General features: G+C 47.4%; 1 protein-coding gene across 5 annotated transcripts in view; it reads left to right on the top strand.

Annotated features, from left to right (window-relative positions):
- GRIK4 (glutamate ionotropic receptor kainate type subunit 4) overlaps positions 1 to 15,856 on the top strand; it is a 422,857-nt gene extending 407,001 nt beyond the window's left edge. For all 5 annotated transcript variants that reach the window (XM_072729516.1, XM_072729517.1, XM_072729514.1 and 2 more), the window contains 2 exons: positions 10,857 to 10,975; positions 15,082 to 15,856. In XM_072729516.1, the coding sequence (XP_072585617.1) occupies positions 10,857 to 10,975; positions 15,082 to 15,438 (476 nt within the window). In that variant the 3' untranslated portion in view covers positions 15,439 to 15,856. The remainder of the gene's footprint in view (positions 1 to 10,856; positions 10,976 to 15,081) is intronic.
- The last annotated feature ends 625 nt before the right edge of the window (positions 15,857 to 16,481 follow it).

The following is a 16,481-nucleotide window of genomic DNA, read 5'->3' as shown; positions in this document are numbered from 1 at the left end:
ATAAATGACCTTGTTACACACACTAGGAAATGTCTCTGAGCCTCAGTTTCCTTCTCTGAGAAATAGAGATGATAATAATCATGTCACCTCCCAGGGCTATCGTGAAGATCGAAAATCATGTTAAATAAACCCTCTGCAAAAGTAACTAGCACAAAGGAAATGAGAACTAATTTTATCCCCAAATGTAGGCCTAAAGGGACAATCAAGGCACAGCGAGAGGTCTGAACAGTGTCCACAGCCGCAGGTATGCCCACTCATCACATGCTCCCCAAGTCTAGATGGCTCTTGTAAAATCAACACTTATGATGTCTGTTTTGCATCTGTTGACATCTGTCCCCCATGGTCTATAAAAAACTCAAACACAGAGACTGTGTCTTATCTATTTTTGTATTTCAGTAACCAGCATTATCATCTGACATCTGTGTTTGTTGAAAGAATGAACAAATGAACAAATGAGTGAATGAATGAATGGAGTAGGCAGTCATCTCAAGGACCTGCAGACTGGTATCACTTCCTGTGTCTGCTGTCTCCCGAGCAGGAACCCTGACACCCCGGCTGGTGGCATAGAAAGTGTTCCCGTAGCTCCAGTGCATCCAACATACGCTGTAACCCACCTCAGATCAGGCACTGTGCTGGGGGCTCTGAGGGTATGAAAAGGACTAAGACATGGCCCGTCCTCAAGAGGTTTAGAACCTAGAGAGAGGCACAAATCATCACTACAACGGTTGCACTGTTGGAATGCTTTACACGAACATAAAGGAAGTGTTTATGAAGCCCAGGGGAGGAAGTGATTAATTCTGAGCAACAGTCAAAGAAGACTTTAGGGACATTTGGCCTGAACCTTGAAGCATCTATCAGGACTCACTGCTTTGGGAATGGTGTAGAGCATAGAAATCAGAAATCAGTTTGAATAAGTAGGATGAGGTTGGAGTTCAGAGATCATTGAAAAGTAGGTGGAGGCATTTGGACTGCAAACGACCATGTCCCAAGCTTTTCCATGGAAGGAATTAATAGCAGCAGAGACCAAGCCTACACTCTTGGGGGTCTGGGGGCATAGTCTAAAACAGCCCACCATGCTTGGAATGTCCTTGGTCTTCTGTTTTATCCTAAAAACACATATGAATTTTGCAACTTAACGACATAACATAGGCATGTTTATTTACTGTAAGAATGCTTTCTCCACCTCAACTCTAAGTAAAATTGGTGTCCCAGGAAGATGCTCCATAAACATCCCAGAGCATTGCCTATGCCTTGGCACACCAATAGCACCCTGAACTAGGTTCAAGAGTGTTGGCTACAGACTTCAGAGGTGCTGGGCTAAGATGTGGCATGATGAAAGCAGGTGCTGGCGATGGAATTCTGAACTGTCACTGGCATGCGTGGTCTCCGGGGACAGTCCTTGCCCTTGAAGGAACAAAGAATCAAATTACTGACTTTAAGTTCCAACAGTTCTTACAACTCAGCAGAGACAGTATTCTTAGAAGTCAAGGTTTTTGATTTGCCAGAAGAGCATTTTGCAATACAGAAGGCTAATACCTAAAGGAAACTTGGCATGAAGCTGGCACTAGAAGTTAGAGAGTAGAGAAATAATAGAAGACCCAGGCCACCTGGTCTGCAAACTAGATTAAAAAAAAAAAAAGATATATTTGAATGTGGAGGGTCCCTGAGAAGGAGCTTTGTGCCCTGCTGGGACACAAGACAGTAGCAGATAGAACTTCTACATTAGTCGGGGATTCTAAGAGGTGAAGAGATTTTTGCTTGCTTCTGGAGTTTGGAAAGCCCCAGAAATAGGTGTCATGCGAAGGTGAAGAGGGGGCATGAGAGATGGGACTTGGTGACCCAGGGCAGGGAGGGTCCAGAGACAGGCCTATGTGTCCCTAAGTCCTACAAGCATTGGAAATCTTAAGTGGAATCCAGCGATGAAGACCTGACACCTAACCCACCTCCATGACACATAATCTCCCTCCTCTCCCCAGACCCGAAATATATCCAGGGGTAAAGCAAGAACAGAGGAAGCACTGCATTTAGCTGAATTTAAACCTGAAATGACTGAGAAGTCTCTATATTTTTGGCAATCAGGTGGAAACGGGAGCTTGAGGTAGACATTGGGTAGTTTGTAGAAAAGTTAGAATTTTTGCTGAGTGATTGGCTTCAAAAACCCTGCCCAAGTCTGCAGAGGCTGAGGAGGACTGATCTGACCCCAGAGCTCAGGAGGGATGGAGAGGTTCCCAGGGAGACGGGGAGTTCAGGCTCCCAGGGAAGATGGGAGGTAATAACAGGAGGCTCTACTCTGCACTTGGGGACCAAATGTTCCCTGGCACAGAAAAGAGAATGGAGCAGATGAAAGGGAAAAATAAATAGCGAAGTCATCCTGCCCAGGTCCCAAATGCTTCAGAGGGTGCTAGGGTTCTATCAACTAGCCTGAGTCAACTTGCCTCAGTGCAGCTGTCCCTTGGAAGAGAAGGATGAGCTGTATTAATACGTAGGCACGTCCAAAGGGCCCTCCGTGTCTGGGACTATGCAAATCACCATAAGAGCCAGGGCTTCGGCTCCCATCCCAGCCACGGCAGCTCGTGCCAGTTTAATGCAGTGGCCCCATTGCTGCCATGGCCAAAGCCCAAGCAAACATTACTCAGAGAGGCGAGAAGGCTTCCCAGCCAAGCAAAAGTCCGCGTCACCTCCTCCAAGCCAAGCAAGAAGCACTAGCTTGGAACGAGAGGCACCATTGCTCGGCCTCTCTCTGGCAAATTAGCCATCAGACTTCACGGAATGTGACTTACTGCTCAAGGGAGCCCCTCCTGTGGCAGAAGGACGGGACCTGCGTGACCTGAAAGATCTCTTCCTTTAAGTCTTTAAATGGTTGCCAGGAAGGGAACCACAAGAACCTTTTGTGTGTGTGTGTGCCTCAAACCGAACAAAGGGCAGTCGTATTAATTTGCTTTCCAAAGCAGCTGCTAGGTGATCTTTCTTTTCGTGGTGTGAGTCCGTGGCTTTCACAGGCACCCAAAGGAAGGAGGAGAATGTGGAACAGGCAGAGAGGGATGGAGGTGAAGGGAACTGTGAGGAAGATCCTTTGGTCGGAGACTTTCTGAAACCGACAGTGGCTGTAGGCACTTTGCTTTCAAGTACAGCTGGTCCCTGACAAAATTCTTCGATTTTGTGATGGTGCACAAGCAATATGCGTTGAGTATACAGTGTACTTGGAATTTGGGATTTGGATCTTTTCCCAGGCTGGCCATGTGCAGGATGATCCCCTCCTGTGATGCTGGGCAGCCACAGAGCTCCCGGTTACCCCAAGATGACCAGCATCAACAACCGATAACGCTGACAGCCCTTCTGTACCCATACAGCCATACAGCTGTTCCGGCGTTCACTTGCAACACAGTGTTCGACCAATGACACGACGGTCAGCACTTTGTTACAAACTAGGCTTAGTGTGACACGATTTTCCCCAACCATAGGCTAGTGTCTGTGTCCCAAGCCCGTGTCGGGTGGGCTAGCCTAAGCCATCATGTTCAGTAGTTTAAGTGTATTAAGTGCATTTTCCACTTAGGGTATTTTCCACTGTCAATGAGTTTACTGGGACATAACCCCATCGTAAGTCGAGGAAGATCTGCAGCGTGTACCAGCCAGTGCGCAGTAGCTAACATAATCCTTCTCCACTTTGTTATCCTATTAAAATGCGAGAAATTTCAAAGAAAGGGATCCAGTGCTACCCCTACTTCTAATCCAGTATTACGGCTCAGACATCACTGCCAAGTTCCAGAGAAGAACTCTTAACATTGGGATGGTGCCACCAATCCTGAGTCATTTTGCTAGGCCTCCCTTGGCTCTAGTAAGAACCACAACATTACCCCTTTGCTCTACCTCCCTGGTTTCTTTCCCTGCCTGTAGCTTGGTGACCATCTACCTTCATCCATAGCTAAAAGGTGAAATGGTAGAGTGTGTGGAAGGCTTGACTCCAAGCTCTTTCATTTCCTCCTGCCCTTTCTTTTCAGTAACACTTATTTTATTTATTCTCTCACTCAGCCCCTATAAAAAGAAATCTCGTTAGCCTCTCACAAATGCCAGCACCCCAATTCAAGGGGATTGGGTTACTGAAGGCTTTGCAGAACAATTGTCGGACAAAAAGGTAGTCGGTAAATTCCAAGGAAATTAAATACCTTTATCTTGAAGAACACAAGCTCACGATCGGGCTTCAAAGGAACATAAATACACCACCAGGCTGTGAAAATCAGGGTCCCCTTTCAAGGATGGAAAAGAGGCCAGTGGTATTGACTCACCAAATCCTTAGAGAACAGGAAGTTTGCTGTCTGGCACGGTGGGAATGAAAGTGTGAGACATCTTAGAGTCGGGGGTGAGCGATGGGTGGGGGGGTGGAATCTGGGGCTGTTTTCTTCTCTCTCTCTCTCTTCTCAGGGGGCCCAGCCTGATTATCCCGGTTCTCTGGTTTCTCTGGAGAGAGCCAAGACTGGAAACCCGAATATGGGACTTTAGATAGTGTCTCAGAGGGATGCTTGCAGAGGAAGCCTCTCCCTAATCAAATCAGATTGATTGCTGAGAGTCTGAGAAACTCCCAGGGGAGGCCAGAAAGCATGATCAGGAACAGAGGCAAATGGTGGCCCAGTGTGTCTTCATCAAAGGAGGTCAGCAATTATAAAGTCTGCAGCCCAACTTTGTATGGATACTGAGCCACGGTTACGTCAATAACACATCGATTCAAACACTTGATGCAATATAGTTAAGGAGAGAAGGGAATTTTGTAAGTGGACTCATCACCCGTACATGGGACCCTCTTTCCCAGTCCCTCTGGGTGGGAGGAGGGGCCCCAGAATCCAGTCCTCAGAGTGCTGGTTTGAGTTCTGTAATCCCATCCCTGTAGCATGAGGAAGCCTTGCTCCAGGGAGGGGCAGTGTGGGATAGGGGTAGGGACGTAGGCTCTGGCTCAGTTCGGATCTGGCACTTCCTGCTGGCTGGAGGGGGACCACGGGCAAGTCACCCAACTCCAGTACCTTGGTTTCCTTGTCAGAGAAATGGAGGTAAAAATGGTGCTGATTTCACAGGGATTAAATTAAAATGTTTAGCCTGGTAATCTTGCTCATAGGAAGCAGTCATAAAGGTCAGCTTTATTTTTATAAAGAACATGAGCTGGGCAGTGAGATTTATCTAGATTTCACATCTCAGCTGTGAAAATTTGGGCAACTTCACTTTCCTGAATTCCTGTTTTTTCCACCGTAAAATGCCGACAGTGGGCCTTCTTTACAGTGTTTTTAATGATAATTGAATGAGATAGCAAATGTTTTTAAAAATGAGGCGCTCGAGCTCGTATTTTGATAAATTGCAAAGTGCCTCTCCCGAGCTTGTGTTTTGATAAATTGCAAGATTTATCAGATGCCTCTTCCATCCCTCTTCTGTGTCGTGTCTGTTTGCCCGCTCTGCTTTCATCACTGTCTCCAGACTCTGCTAGGTCTAGTCAATGAATGTCACAGGAAGAGTAAATGGCACGCTTACTGTTCCAGGCCTCGGCTGTGCAAACCTGATGAGTCACTTCGTATTTTCTGGGAAGGGCATACAGGTCAGCTTGCACATGGTTTCGTGAAGTTGCTATTTACAATAAATAAGTCTGTGGAGATGGTTTAATTGTATTTTCATGAATGTAGGTGAATGTGCCTCTGAAATAGAAAGTGCTCGAATGTCATTTTGGTCAGACTTCATGTGCTAGTCAAGTATGTTCAGTGTGCAACACTGCATAGCTTCAGCACATAGCATAGTGCTCAGCTTAGGGAAGCTTCTCAAGAAAGATGAGTTGACCATCGTCTGAGAATAAATACACTCCCCCTTGATGGGATCGTGATGCCAGTCTCTTTTCTTTCTGTGCCTACGTCCGTGGCACTCGTGACCTCTGCCTCTTTGCCTCCCGGGCTAGACCTACCCACCCTTTCCTTGTTCAAAAGGAGTTGCCCTGCATCTCACTGTGCCATCAGGAGATATGCAAGGGTAGCCATGCCCCCGAATCCAAAAAATGATTACTTTCAGGTCAGAACCGAAAGGCAGAGCAGTTGGGTCAAAATTTACATGTCTTCAGAGGTGCTCCCTTCCAGCTTACCAGTCCCCTCTCTAGGTCTAGAGCCAGGAAAAGTTGTTCGTTTGCATTTATCAACTGTAATTTATCTATTCGTGGATAAGCTATGAGTGACACCAGAGTTAGTGTTTCATCAACCCAGAGTTTGCAGGGGGAGTTCGATTGGGTCTCACTGGATTCGGTCTTATTGCTGGGACCCAGCTGAGACTCAGAGACTCAAGTGTCAAGAGACTCTCGGTATGAAAGCCATCTGTCGAGGTGGCTCCTGTGTGGTCTGGCTGAAGAGAAGGGACGGTGATTAGCGGGCTCCCCCTTGCAGGGGCCGAGGGGGTCCATGCCCCAGGAGAGGCTGTGTGCCATGGAAGGCTTTTGACTTTAGGAGCGTGATGACAGTGTTAAGTAGAACCGCTGAGCTCTCCTAGCGCTCGCTGCCTTCTCCCACTCCATCTGTTTCTCAACTCTGACTCTGCCAGCAATCTATTCTTGCTTCCACTTTCCAGTAAGTTCCTAAAGGCACCGGTGGTATATACAAACCTCACTCCTGGGCGGGGAGGCCGCCCAGCCAGGAATCAGCACACTGGAGCCAACAGCCATGATTAACATGCTGGCCCTGAAACACTAGACGCTGGGAAAGCAAGACCGGGGGGTGTTTCAGTGACTCATGCTTTCTCCACGCATCCTGTTAAAACCTCAGCTCCTCTGAGAAGCTTTCCCTGCTCTGATCAGACTTATCCCAGCACCTATCACCTGTCTGTTTATAACCCTCCCCCATGCCCTTGCACCTGCTGGGGAACCTAGGACGGTTGGTCCACACTGTGGATTAGTCAGTGTTTGGTTCCACTTTGGCCAGGCACTCCTGTGCAGTCTGGGCCATCTGCCTCTGTGACCAGGCCGCGAGCACCCGACAGGGGCTGTCACGCTTTACTGTTATTTCAAGCAAAATTTAATTACGAACAAATACATTTCACAGTATGGCTCCGAAGCTTCTGATAATGCGGGCTTCTACATCTGAGAGGTCTTTATCCTCTTACTTTCTGTTCATTCTTTCCACAAACATTTATTGGGCTCATATTATGGGCCAGGCACCATGATTGTGGGGTTAGAGAGTTGAACAAGACCTGGATCATCTGCCTCAGGGAATTCCTGGTCTGGTGGGAAATCCAGATATAGCAAATTAAACTAGGGTATTATTTCATGCAATGTTAAAATGATTCCCAGTGTATTATCAGTGAAACACCAAAGCAGGATAGCTGACAGAGCCAGTAAGATCACAGAAGGCAGCCTGGAGGAAGTGATCACTCAGCTAAGTCTTACAGGGAAGGTTCAGGTTAACCCAGTGTGTGTCTGGGGAGTGACGGTGGGCTCCAGGCAGAGGTGCTAACAGGAGTAAAGGTACAGACGGTAGGAACAACAATGCTGTGTGCTGGGAACTGTGAACAGTTACTAGAGATGTGTTGCAGTTAGATTTTGCTTTTTGGAAAGATCACTCAGGCAAACCCAGTGGAGGGTAGAGTTGAGTTATACAGCTATGAGCAGGGCATCATTTCCAAGGCTACTGAAATAGTCCAAGCAAGAGATGGTGGGAGCCTGAACTTGAACCAGGGAAGTGGTCATAGGGATAGAGAGAGAAAGGTCAGAAATTGAAAAGTATGTAGGAGGTAAAACTGGCAGGACTTGGTACCAGCCAGAGCAGGAAGGAGAGGCAGGAGACCAAATTCAGGGAAATGAAGAGAAAATGTGCCTTAGAGCAAGCAAAGACATTGAGGAGGTTGCAAGAGAGCAATGTCTTTATAAAAAGCCAAGTAGGGCGTGTGGTTGGCAATGCCAAGTGCTACAAGAGGTCACTTAAGATGAGGACTGGAAATTTTCCAATAGGTTAGAAACGTAATGTTTGTTGGTGACCTCAGTGTGGGTGGTTTTAACGGCACAAGACAAAATTACATGGAGTGATGAGTAAATAGGAAAAATAAAAGTGAATTCAGATAGAACCATTTTCTTCTTCAGATACCTTGGGCCTAAAAGCTTTTCAAGCATCCAAAATTATGTCTGAGGTCTGAAAAAATGTATTAGCTTCAAAATGCAAAAAAAGAAACTGCTAAATTAAATTAAGACATGTTTAATTAAATATCTCCAAAATGTAACATTGTTTCAACTTCATTAATTTTTAAATTTAATATTCATAAAAACTTCATTACATTTAGAAACAATTTTTTGGTTAGATTTTTCTCCTTTTGCAAACATTCCCTTATATGCACAACGATTGCTGAGAAATCACAGCCAATTATAAATTAACTGTTGCTTGCTACTCAGTCACATCACAAGCAAAATTTTAAAAATGCACTTAACATAAGATGTGGGTGCATTTTCTTGTACTTGCTTTTATGTGAGCTGGGGCCTCCAAATGTATGCGTTTTAAGGGCTTTAAAATGTCTTAAAATAGTTCTGATATAGACAACTGTTTCAAAAAGCTTGGCCAGGGAAGGAAGGAAAGAGAAGGGGAGTTCACTAGACAGAATGGAGAGGGAAGGAGGGCTTCTTATTTTTCTTTAAGAAAGGGAAGCATGTGAGTACATGTCGGGAGGGTCAGGGTGATGCTGAGAGAGGCAGGAGAAGCCGCTAGAGTCCAGATGCCAGAACTGGCCCCGCAGAGAGGACAAAACAACCCCTCTGCAAAAATAAGAGGGGGAGGTTGAGGCCTTTCAGGGGAATCCTGGTCTTTTATTCCTATATCAGGCAGAAATATCCCAAAGAGATCAGAGAGTCTTATAGTACCTTAGCAGTCACTTGGGGACTCCATTTACCAGGACAGGTGGGCATCCTTGGTCACTTCCCCTTCACCGAGGCCCTCCAGCCAGCCTTCTCTGCAGGGGCCAGCTGGAGAACCTAGTTCATCCATGATGCTCAGATGCACATCCCAATACCCATAAACCTGCTGCTGGAGCAGGCTCCAGAACACCTCAGCCAGGTCCTCTGTGCTGCCCCTTTCTCAAGTGTCCTTTGTGTCTGCCCCATTCACATGGTTCATGATGTTCCCATGGTCAAAAAATTTCTGCCCCAATGATTGCAGGTTAGAGGGGCAGGTGTTCTCATGAAGCCCAAGCACCTCCCTCCCGGAAAGCAGAAATTTTCTCCAAACCCTGTATGCCTTCCCTTAGGATTGAGTTTTTAAATATTCTCCTATTTTTGGTTATTTAAAATAGAGGATCCGTATTTGCACAAAAGTCAACCATGTAGACCTGCTGACCAAAGTACAGAGCTCTTTTGATGCATTTGTGATGTGAGCCATGGTAGCAGATGATCAGCATAGGCCAGCCCTGCACCGGGCTTGGCTGTTATAAAAACAAATCAAAAAAGCAACGGACATCCACTTGAGGCTTTGTGCAAGGGGACCCAAGGCATCCTGAAATGGCTAAGCAGGGCTATTACTCCAGCTTTCCAAGGTGCAGAAAATAGTGTCCGATTTCTGCTCCTGAACTAAGCTCATCTCGCAGTGGTGTGTGAGGCTGGCTTTCCCCGACACTGACGTAGCCCCATGTCCCGCTATTGATTAAAAAGACACTCAAACGTGCAAGGGTTCTGGACTAGCACAGGGTGTGAGCTATCCTCTTGGCATTTTCCTGGATAAAAGATGTTTTTTTATTTGATTGTGGCCCCTGTTGAATGAGGGTCTCATGGGCTTATGACACTGCCCAAAAGTTTGGGTCTCTCAGATCCCAAATGAAGCATCTAGTTATTTAGCCAAACTCAATGACACTGTAGAAATGAACAACCATAACACCCGACAAATATTTACCAAGTATATAAGATACGCCAGGTATCATGCTAGGCAGTGACGATACAGTTGGAAACTATGCCTGACTTCAAGGAACACAGTCCTGTATATTGCTTCAAAAAATACTAATCTGCAAACTAATTTTAGGCCTGGCTGGAAAAGAATCACCTGTGAAATGTATTTTAAAATGCAGATTCCTGGGCCCCATCTCCAGAGATATGAATTCAAGAGGTCTGGTGTGAGGACCAGGAATCTGTATTTTGAATAAGCCTCCCAGGTGGTTCTGATGGCAACCACTGGTCTGGAGGGATGAAAAAAAAAAAGTTTTAAGTGTCTAAAGTATTTTAGTAACCTGTTGACACAGATACATAAGTGGAATTTTTTCTATCCAAAGTTGGGTTAAACAACTACTTTATATCCAGCAAACCCAGTCTTATAGATTGACTAAATTTTTTATGGAGCGTCTAGAATTTGTAGGTATTTTGGTATCATGTCTCTAAATCAAATGTTCACGGACTCTTTTGTTTTTTTTTTTTAATATTTATTTATATTTTTTAGAGAAAGAGAGCAAACAAGGGAGAGGCAGAGGGAGAGGGAGGGAGAATCCCAAGCAGATTCTATGCTGAGAACAGAGCCTGATGCAGGGCTCGATCTCACGACCCTGAGATCATGACCTGAGCTGAAACCAAGAGTCAGAGGCTTAACCAACTGAGCCACCCTGACCCTTTTCTTAAAATGCCACTCACCTCCCACCCCAGAAGGCTATTTGGAGGCTTCTTACCAGTCTCCTCCTTTTGCAACTAGATCCCCCCTCTCCTCTTCTACTGCAGCTATGCCACATTTTTTGCAAAAGAATAATTATATCCCATGCAAGGAATATGTGTGTAAAGCATCTACAAGCCTCAAGTTCTGGTTGTTTAAATGGCTTTCAGCATTTCAGTAGAATGATTGTGTCTGGTAGCCCTCTTACATTATTTTTTATTTGCTCTCACTTTCTTACAGGACTGGGAATGGAGAATATTGGTGGAATCTTTGTGGTTCTTATTTGTGGCTTAATCGTGGCCATTTTTATGGCTATGTTGGAGTTTTTATGGACTCTCCGGCACTCAGAAGCTACTGAGGTAAACCTTCAAAGGGGTACGACCTATAGCGTTGGTAGGTGGGATCACGCACCTACAAATGTCATTTCAGACAAAACCCTGTGAGATCCCATAAGAGGGTGGAGCACCCATGGGACAGTACACTGGAAAGAATCCCAGTCCCAAGGGCAAGAGATCTGGGTTAATAATGCTTCATCACTTACTGATTATGCAGCCACAGAAAGTGCTCTTAACCCCTGAGCTTCAGATTATTTTTCCAAAACAGCCCAGCAAATAAATACGTGATGAATGTTTTACACACAACAAAGTCTTATACAACTATAATTTAGCAATGCCTACATTTAGGCAATGTAGTATGTAAAAAAGAAAAAAAAGAAAAGAAAAGAAAAAGGCCAAATACCAGGCTACCAGTGCAGGCAATGACTTTGGTTCTTCCATCTTCAGGATGTTTTTGCCTAACTGGTAAAGATGTTTAGAGATATCCCAATTCATGTAAGGCCAAGAAGTCCATCTCCCTTCTCAGGGATCTTGAATAAGCTTAATTCTCCAGACCTGTGGCTCAGAAACTGGGTTAATATAAATTTCACGCAGACTGAAAAGTCTGAATAGAAGGAAGAAGACTGGATCCTGTTCTGTCTCCGATCTGCCTCAGAGAAGGGGCAATGATCTTTACGTGCTGATTGCATCATTCAGTTTTTAAAGTACTTAGTTCCTGTCTCAACCTCTCAACTCTGGATCTTCGTAAGCCTCCTCCCTTAATTGATGTTGGAGAAACAGCTCATAGCAGGACGTGAGTGCACACGAGCCCCTCCGTCCGTGGAGTCCAGCCTCAGGCCGGGCCTCAGTACAGCACTGCCTTCCGGTCCTTTTATTTTTCTGTGTTCAGCTTCTTTCCCATACCCGCTAGGACTTCCAAACCCTCACCCGCTCCTCACATCCTTTTGCCCCTTCATGCATAAAGGCTAATTTTACCTCCCACCCCGTCATGAAATCAGGACTGGCTAGCCCCAAATTATTCCCCCCCCCCTTAGTACTTGACCCATAGCTAAAGCCACCCCTGCAGCCACAGCAGATGCTTCTGGGCATCCCTCTGCTTCTGCCTTGGTCCCTCTTCCCTTGGCTATTCTGGGGTTTTCCTTTTTTCTCCCCTTTATTTTTGCTTCCTGCTCTCTCACCACAATCTAAAATTATGCTCAAGTCTATCTGCTAATTTCAAATAATAGCAGTCTTGGGGGGTCTGGGGGGCTCAGTCAGTTAAGCATCCAACTCTTGATCTCAGCTCAGGTCTTCATCTCAGGGTCATGAGCTCGAGCCCCATGTTGGGCACCATGCTGGGCATAGAGCCTCCTTAAACAAAATAACAAAAAGCCGTGAAACAATAGCAGTGTTACTATTATTGCTCTTGGGCTGTCCTTCCCCTCCTCCAAACCAATGTGATCTGCTATCTCCATTTCCTGACCTCCCATCCAGTCCTCAACATAGGGCAGTCTGGCTCCTCCCCACTCCTGCACTAAAAGGTCACTGTTAAGAGGTCTAAACCCTCCCAATGGACAAAACCAAAGGTAACCCATTGGGCCTTCTTGTACCTCAGTGTGCCCTTCTGGAAGTGGACAGTTCCTTCCAAAAGCTCTCTCCTCCCTTGCCTTGCCTGACATGAAGCTTTCTTGGTTCCCCTCCTGCTTCTCCCTCCAGCTCTACTAGCTTTCTCCCTGTGTCCACTCCTAAAATAGTAGTGCCACTTACTCGTTCCATAAAGCTCAATTCAGGTGTTTCTTTCCCTGCGAAACTTTCCCCAGTTCTCCTGCCTTCTTCCGTGGACAAGAGGAGTCGATCATTTGGCCTCTTTTCCAGCACCATCGCAACCTATACATCAAGCACATACACACTGTGTTGCAGTGATTTTTCTGTCAAACATTGCAGTGCCTAAAAGTTGGGACTGTGTCCACTTCTATATCTGTTTCTCTGCAAAGCTCAGTGCTTGATACATAGTTGACAGCCAATAAACTGTACGTCTGGTCACATGTCATAGATTAGGCAGGTGGTATTGTTTTGGCTGTTAAAGTTATTACTGGAAGCACAGAGATATTAAGGGACTTGCCCAGAGTCTTTCTTAGTAACAGGTCTAAACAGGCCACATCCTCCCATTAGGTGATACTACTTCTCTGCAGCTGCTTCAACTAGAGGATTTGTGCACATTCGGTTATTATCAGGAGTTCAAGCAAGGTCTGGATGTGTCTTAAAAACTTCAGTGAGGACTTCCAAGAGCTAACATGAAGAGTAAAGGCTTCATTAGCTGTTTGGCTTATGGTAGAGCAACAGTCGTGTTGACAGAACTGGAAAACTGGAAGAAAGATCACGAAAGCCCAGGTTTCTTCTCCCACCATAGGCTAGGAAAGTGTCCTTCCCAGCACAGAGTAGAGAACTAAACAGAGCGTACATATGCTTTGGAGTAGATGAGGTTTAGGTTCAAATTCTGGACCAGCTATTGATGAGTCGAGTAATTTTTCACAAGGCACACAACTCCTCTGAGCCTCTGTTTCCACGTCTGTGAAATGGGTATGGTCGAAGTAGCAGCCGCACAGGTTCATGATTCTTTACCCACAATTCTGAAACCGAAAAAGCTTGGAAAGTACCAAGTACTTCATACAGCTGAGGCAAAAAAGCCCTTGGTGGCAAGACTTGCACAGGTCTGAGCCTAATGTAATGTTGATGGTCTTTATCTCCCTCAGTCTAAAGGTATGTGCGTTTGGCTACAGAAATGCTAATGTGCTTTTTTCCAGTTTTATTGATAAGTAATTGACATCCATTACTGGGTAAGTTTAAGGCATTCAGGATAATGATCTGACTTACATACATTGTGAAATGATCACCACTGTAGATTCAGCTAGCATCTGTCATCTTATACAGGTACCACGAAAAGAAAAGAAGGAGAACTAGTTTTCTCCTTGTGTTGAGGACGCTCAGGATTACTCTCTTAAGAACTTTTAACATGCTGGAATACAGGGTCTGCCCTAGACCCCACTGGGCTGTGATACACAGTATATTGCATGCGTGTAGTATTACCTCTCTAAAATCTAAAATATTCTGAAACATAGCTGGCTGGACCCAAGGGTTTCATGTCAGGAGACTGCAGACTTATGGGGGTGGTGGTTGCTGTTGCTTTTGTCATTGTGGTGATTATTATCTCTAGCTCTAACCGGTTGATCTAAAGAATGAGAATCTTTGGCTGAGAACAGAATGTTCATGGAGACATGGCTTTTTTCAAGTACTTGAAAGACTGACCTGCAGAAGAGGGGTTATTTATTTAGTGGGCTTCAGGTTACAGATTTAACTGGGATGGATGGATGAAAATTTTGGGGGAGGCCAATTGTGAACTCCGTAGAAGGAAGCACCATGTCATGGGCTCTCTCCCAGTATGGTGAGGACCTTGTCTTGGGAGGCGTCCAAACCAAGACTGGACGGCCAGCTGGCAGGGCTGTTGGACACTGCGGGATGGAGGGCGTTCATGTGTTAAGTGGGAGGTGGCATGAGGGGACAGATTGCAAGGTCTTCCCAGTATCTCATACGATTATGTGATCCTGAGACACTGCCCCCCCCCCCCCCCCCACCGTGCACCTGAACAGATGGGCAAGGGATGCGCAAGGGATGTTCAAGGGATGAGCAAGGGATGTTCAAGGGATGAGCAAGGGATGTGCAAGGGATGAGCAAGGGATGTTCGAGGGATGAGCAAGGGATGTGCAAGGGATGAGCAAGGGATGTGCAAGGGATGTTCAAGGAATGCTCAAGGGATGTTCAAGGGATGCACAAGGGATGCGCAAGGGATGCGCAAGGGATGCGCAAGGGATGTGTAGGGGATGTCCAGGGGATGCGCAAGGTATGCGCAAGGGATGCGTAAGGGATGCGCAGGGGATGCGCAAGGGATGCGCAAGGGATGTGTAAGGGATGTGCAGGGGATGCGCAAGGGATGCACAAGGGATGCTCAAGGGATGCGCAAGGGATGTGTAAGGGATGCGCAGGGGATGCGCAAGGGATGCACAAGGGATGTTCAAGGGATGCGCAAGGGGCCCGCAGGGGCTGGTTCCCAGGGTCGGGCCGTGACCTCCTCCTGCACCCCCCTCTCCCCCCAGGTGTCCGTCTGCCAGGAGATGGTGACCGAGCTGCGCAGCATCATCCTGTGTCAGGACAGTGTGCACCCCCGCCGGCGGCGCGCCGGGGTGCCTCCGCCGCGGCCCCCCGTCCCCGAGGAGCGCCGGCCGCGGGGCACCGCGACGCTCAGCAACGGCAAGCTGTGCGGGGCCGGGGAGCCCGACCAGCTGGCGCAGAGACTGGCCCAGGAGGCCGCCCTGGTGGCCCGCGGCTGCACGCACATCCGCGTCTGCCCCGAGTGCCGCCGCTTCCAGGGCCTGCGCGCGCGGCCGTCCCCGGCACGCAGCGAGGAGAGCCTGGAGTGGGAGAAGACCACCAACAGCAGCGAGCCCGAGTAGCCCGCCGCGCCGGACCGAGGAGGCCGGCCGAGGCCCTGGGGAGGCCCTGGGGAGGCCGGGGCGCCGGGCTCGGACAGCGGGCGCGGCTCTCCCGAGCCTGGATCCGGCCCGACTGGAGGGATCGCGAGCCCGAGCCAGCGCCCCGGGTCCGGGGGCGGGGAGCTGGGTCCCCCCCGAGCGGCGAGGGCCCGCCCCCCTCCCTCCCGACCGCAGGGACCCGTCCTCTCCCGGGGGGGCCTCTCCCTCCCGCCAGAATTGCAGAGTCTGGGGTGGGGGTCCCTGCGCAGACCCGCCCAATGAATCGGTGGAATCATCGGTGGGATGTCCCCCTAGGAAGGGGCCTTTGTACCCCGGGTCTAGTTCTTACAGGAAAACACATTAAACTCAACAGGGAAGTTTTTCTTTTCTTGGATTTGTATATTTTTGTTAATGTTCTTTTGTTTTCCCTTCCGCCCCCCTCCCCACCCTGCCCCCACCGCCGCCCCACTTTTCTGCTTTGTTCTCTTCTCAGTTCTGTTTGTTTTGGGGGTGATGTTTTGGTTTTCGTGTCTTCGAGGGGGAGGCTGGGTTAGGCAATGGAAGTCTAAATAATCCGTTTCTTTTCCCCAAATTTTAGGATGTGGAGCTGCCAGTGCGTCGGATTTAAGGTGCTCACCTCTCTTTCCTGAGTGGGGGTTGGGGGCACCAGAGTGTAGGAGGAGGATCTTTGGGAAGAAAAAGACGGAAAGTCTCAAACGTCCATTAAAGTAATTTCTTAAATGCCAAAATCCAATCAACTCATAGTTTACTCAGAGAGACCTTGAAATGCCTGGGATTTCAGAAGTTAATGTCTTTTCTTTCTCTTTCTCCTCTTTTTGATGTTCACTATCACTGGGTTGGATTTTGGTCCTTTGGTGAATGTGATCTCTAAAGAGAGAGGGAGACCAGAATGCATGACGTGTCCTGGAGCCTCGCTTAATTAAGGAGCAGAGTGGGGTGATACATTTTTCCCATACCCTGGCCCTGCCTTCAGATGGAATGTGCTAGTTACAGGGGAGGAGTGG

The sequence above is a fragment of the Vulpes vulpes genome, chromosome 12 (assembly GCF_048418805.1).
Source record: "Vulpes vulpes isolate BD-2025 chromosome 12, VulVul3, whole genome shotgun sequence".
NCBI classification, from domain to species: Eukaryota; Metazoa; Chordata; class Mammalia; order Carnivora; family Canidae; genus Vulpes; species Vulpes vulpes.
This window is presented reverse-complemented; position numbering and strand designations above follow the sequence as displayed.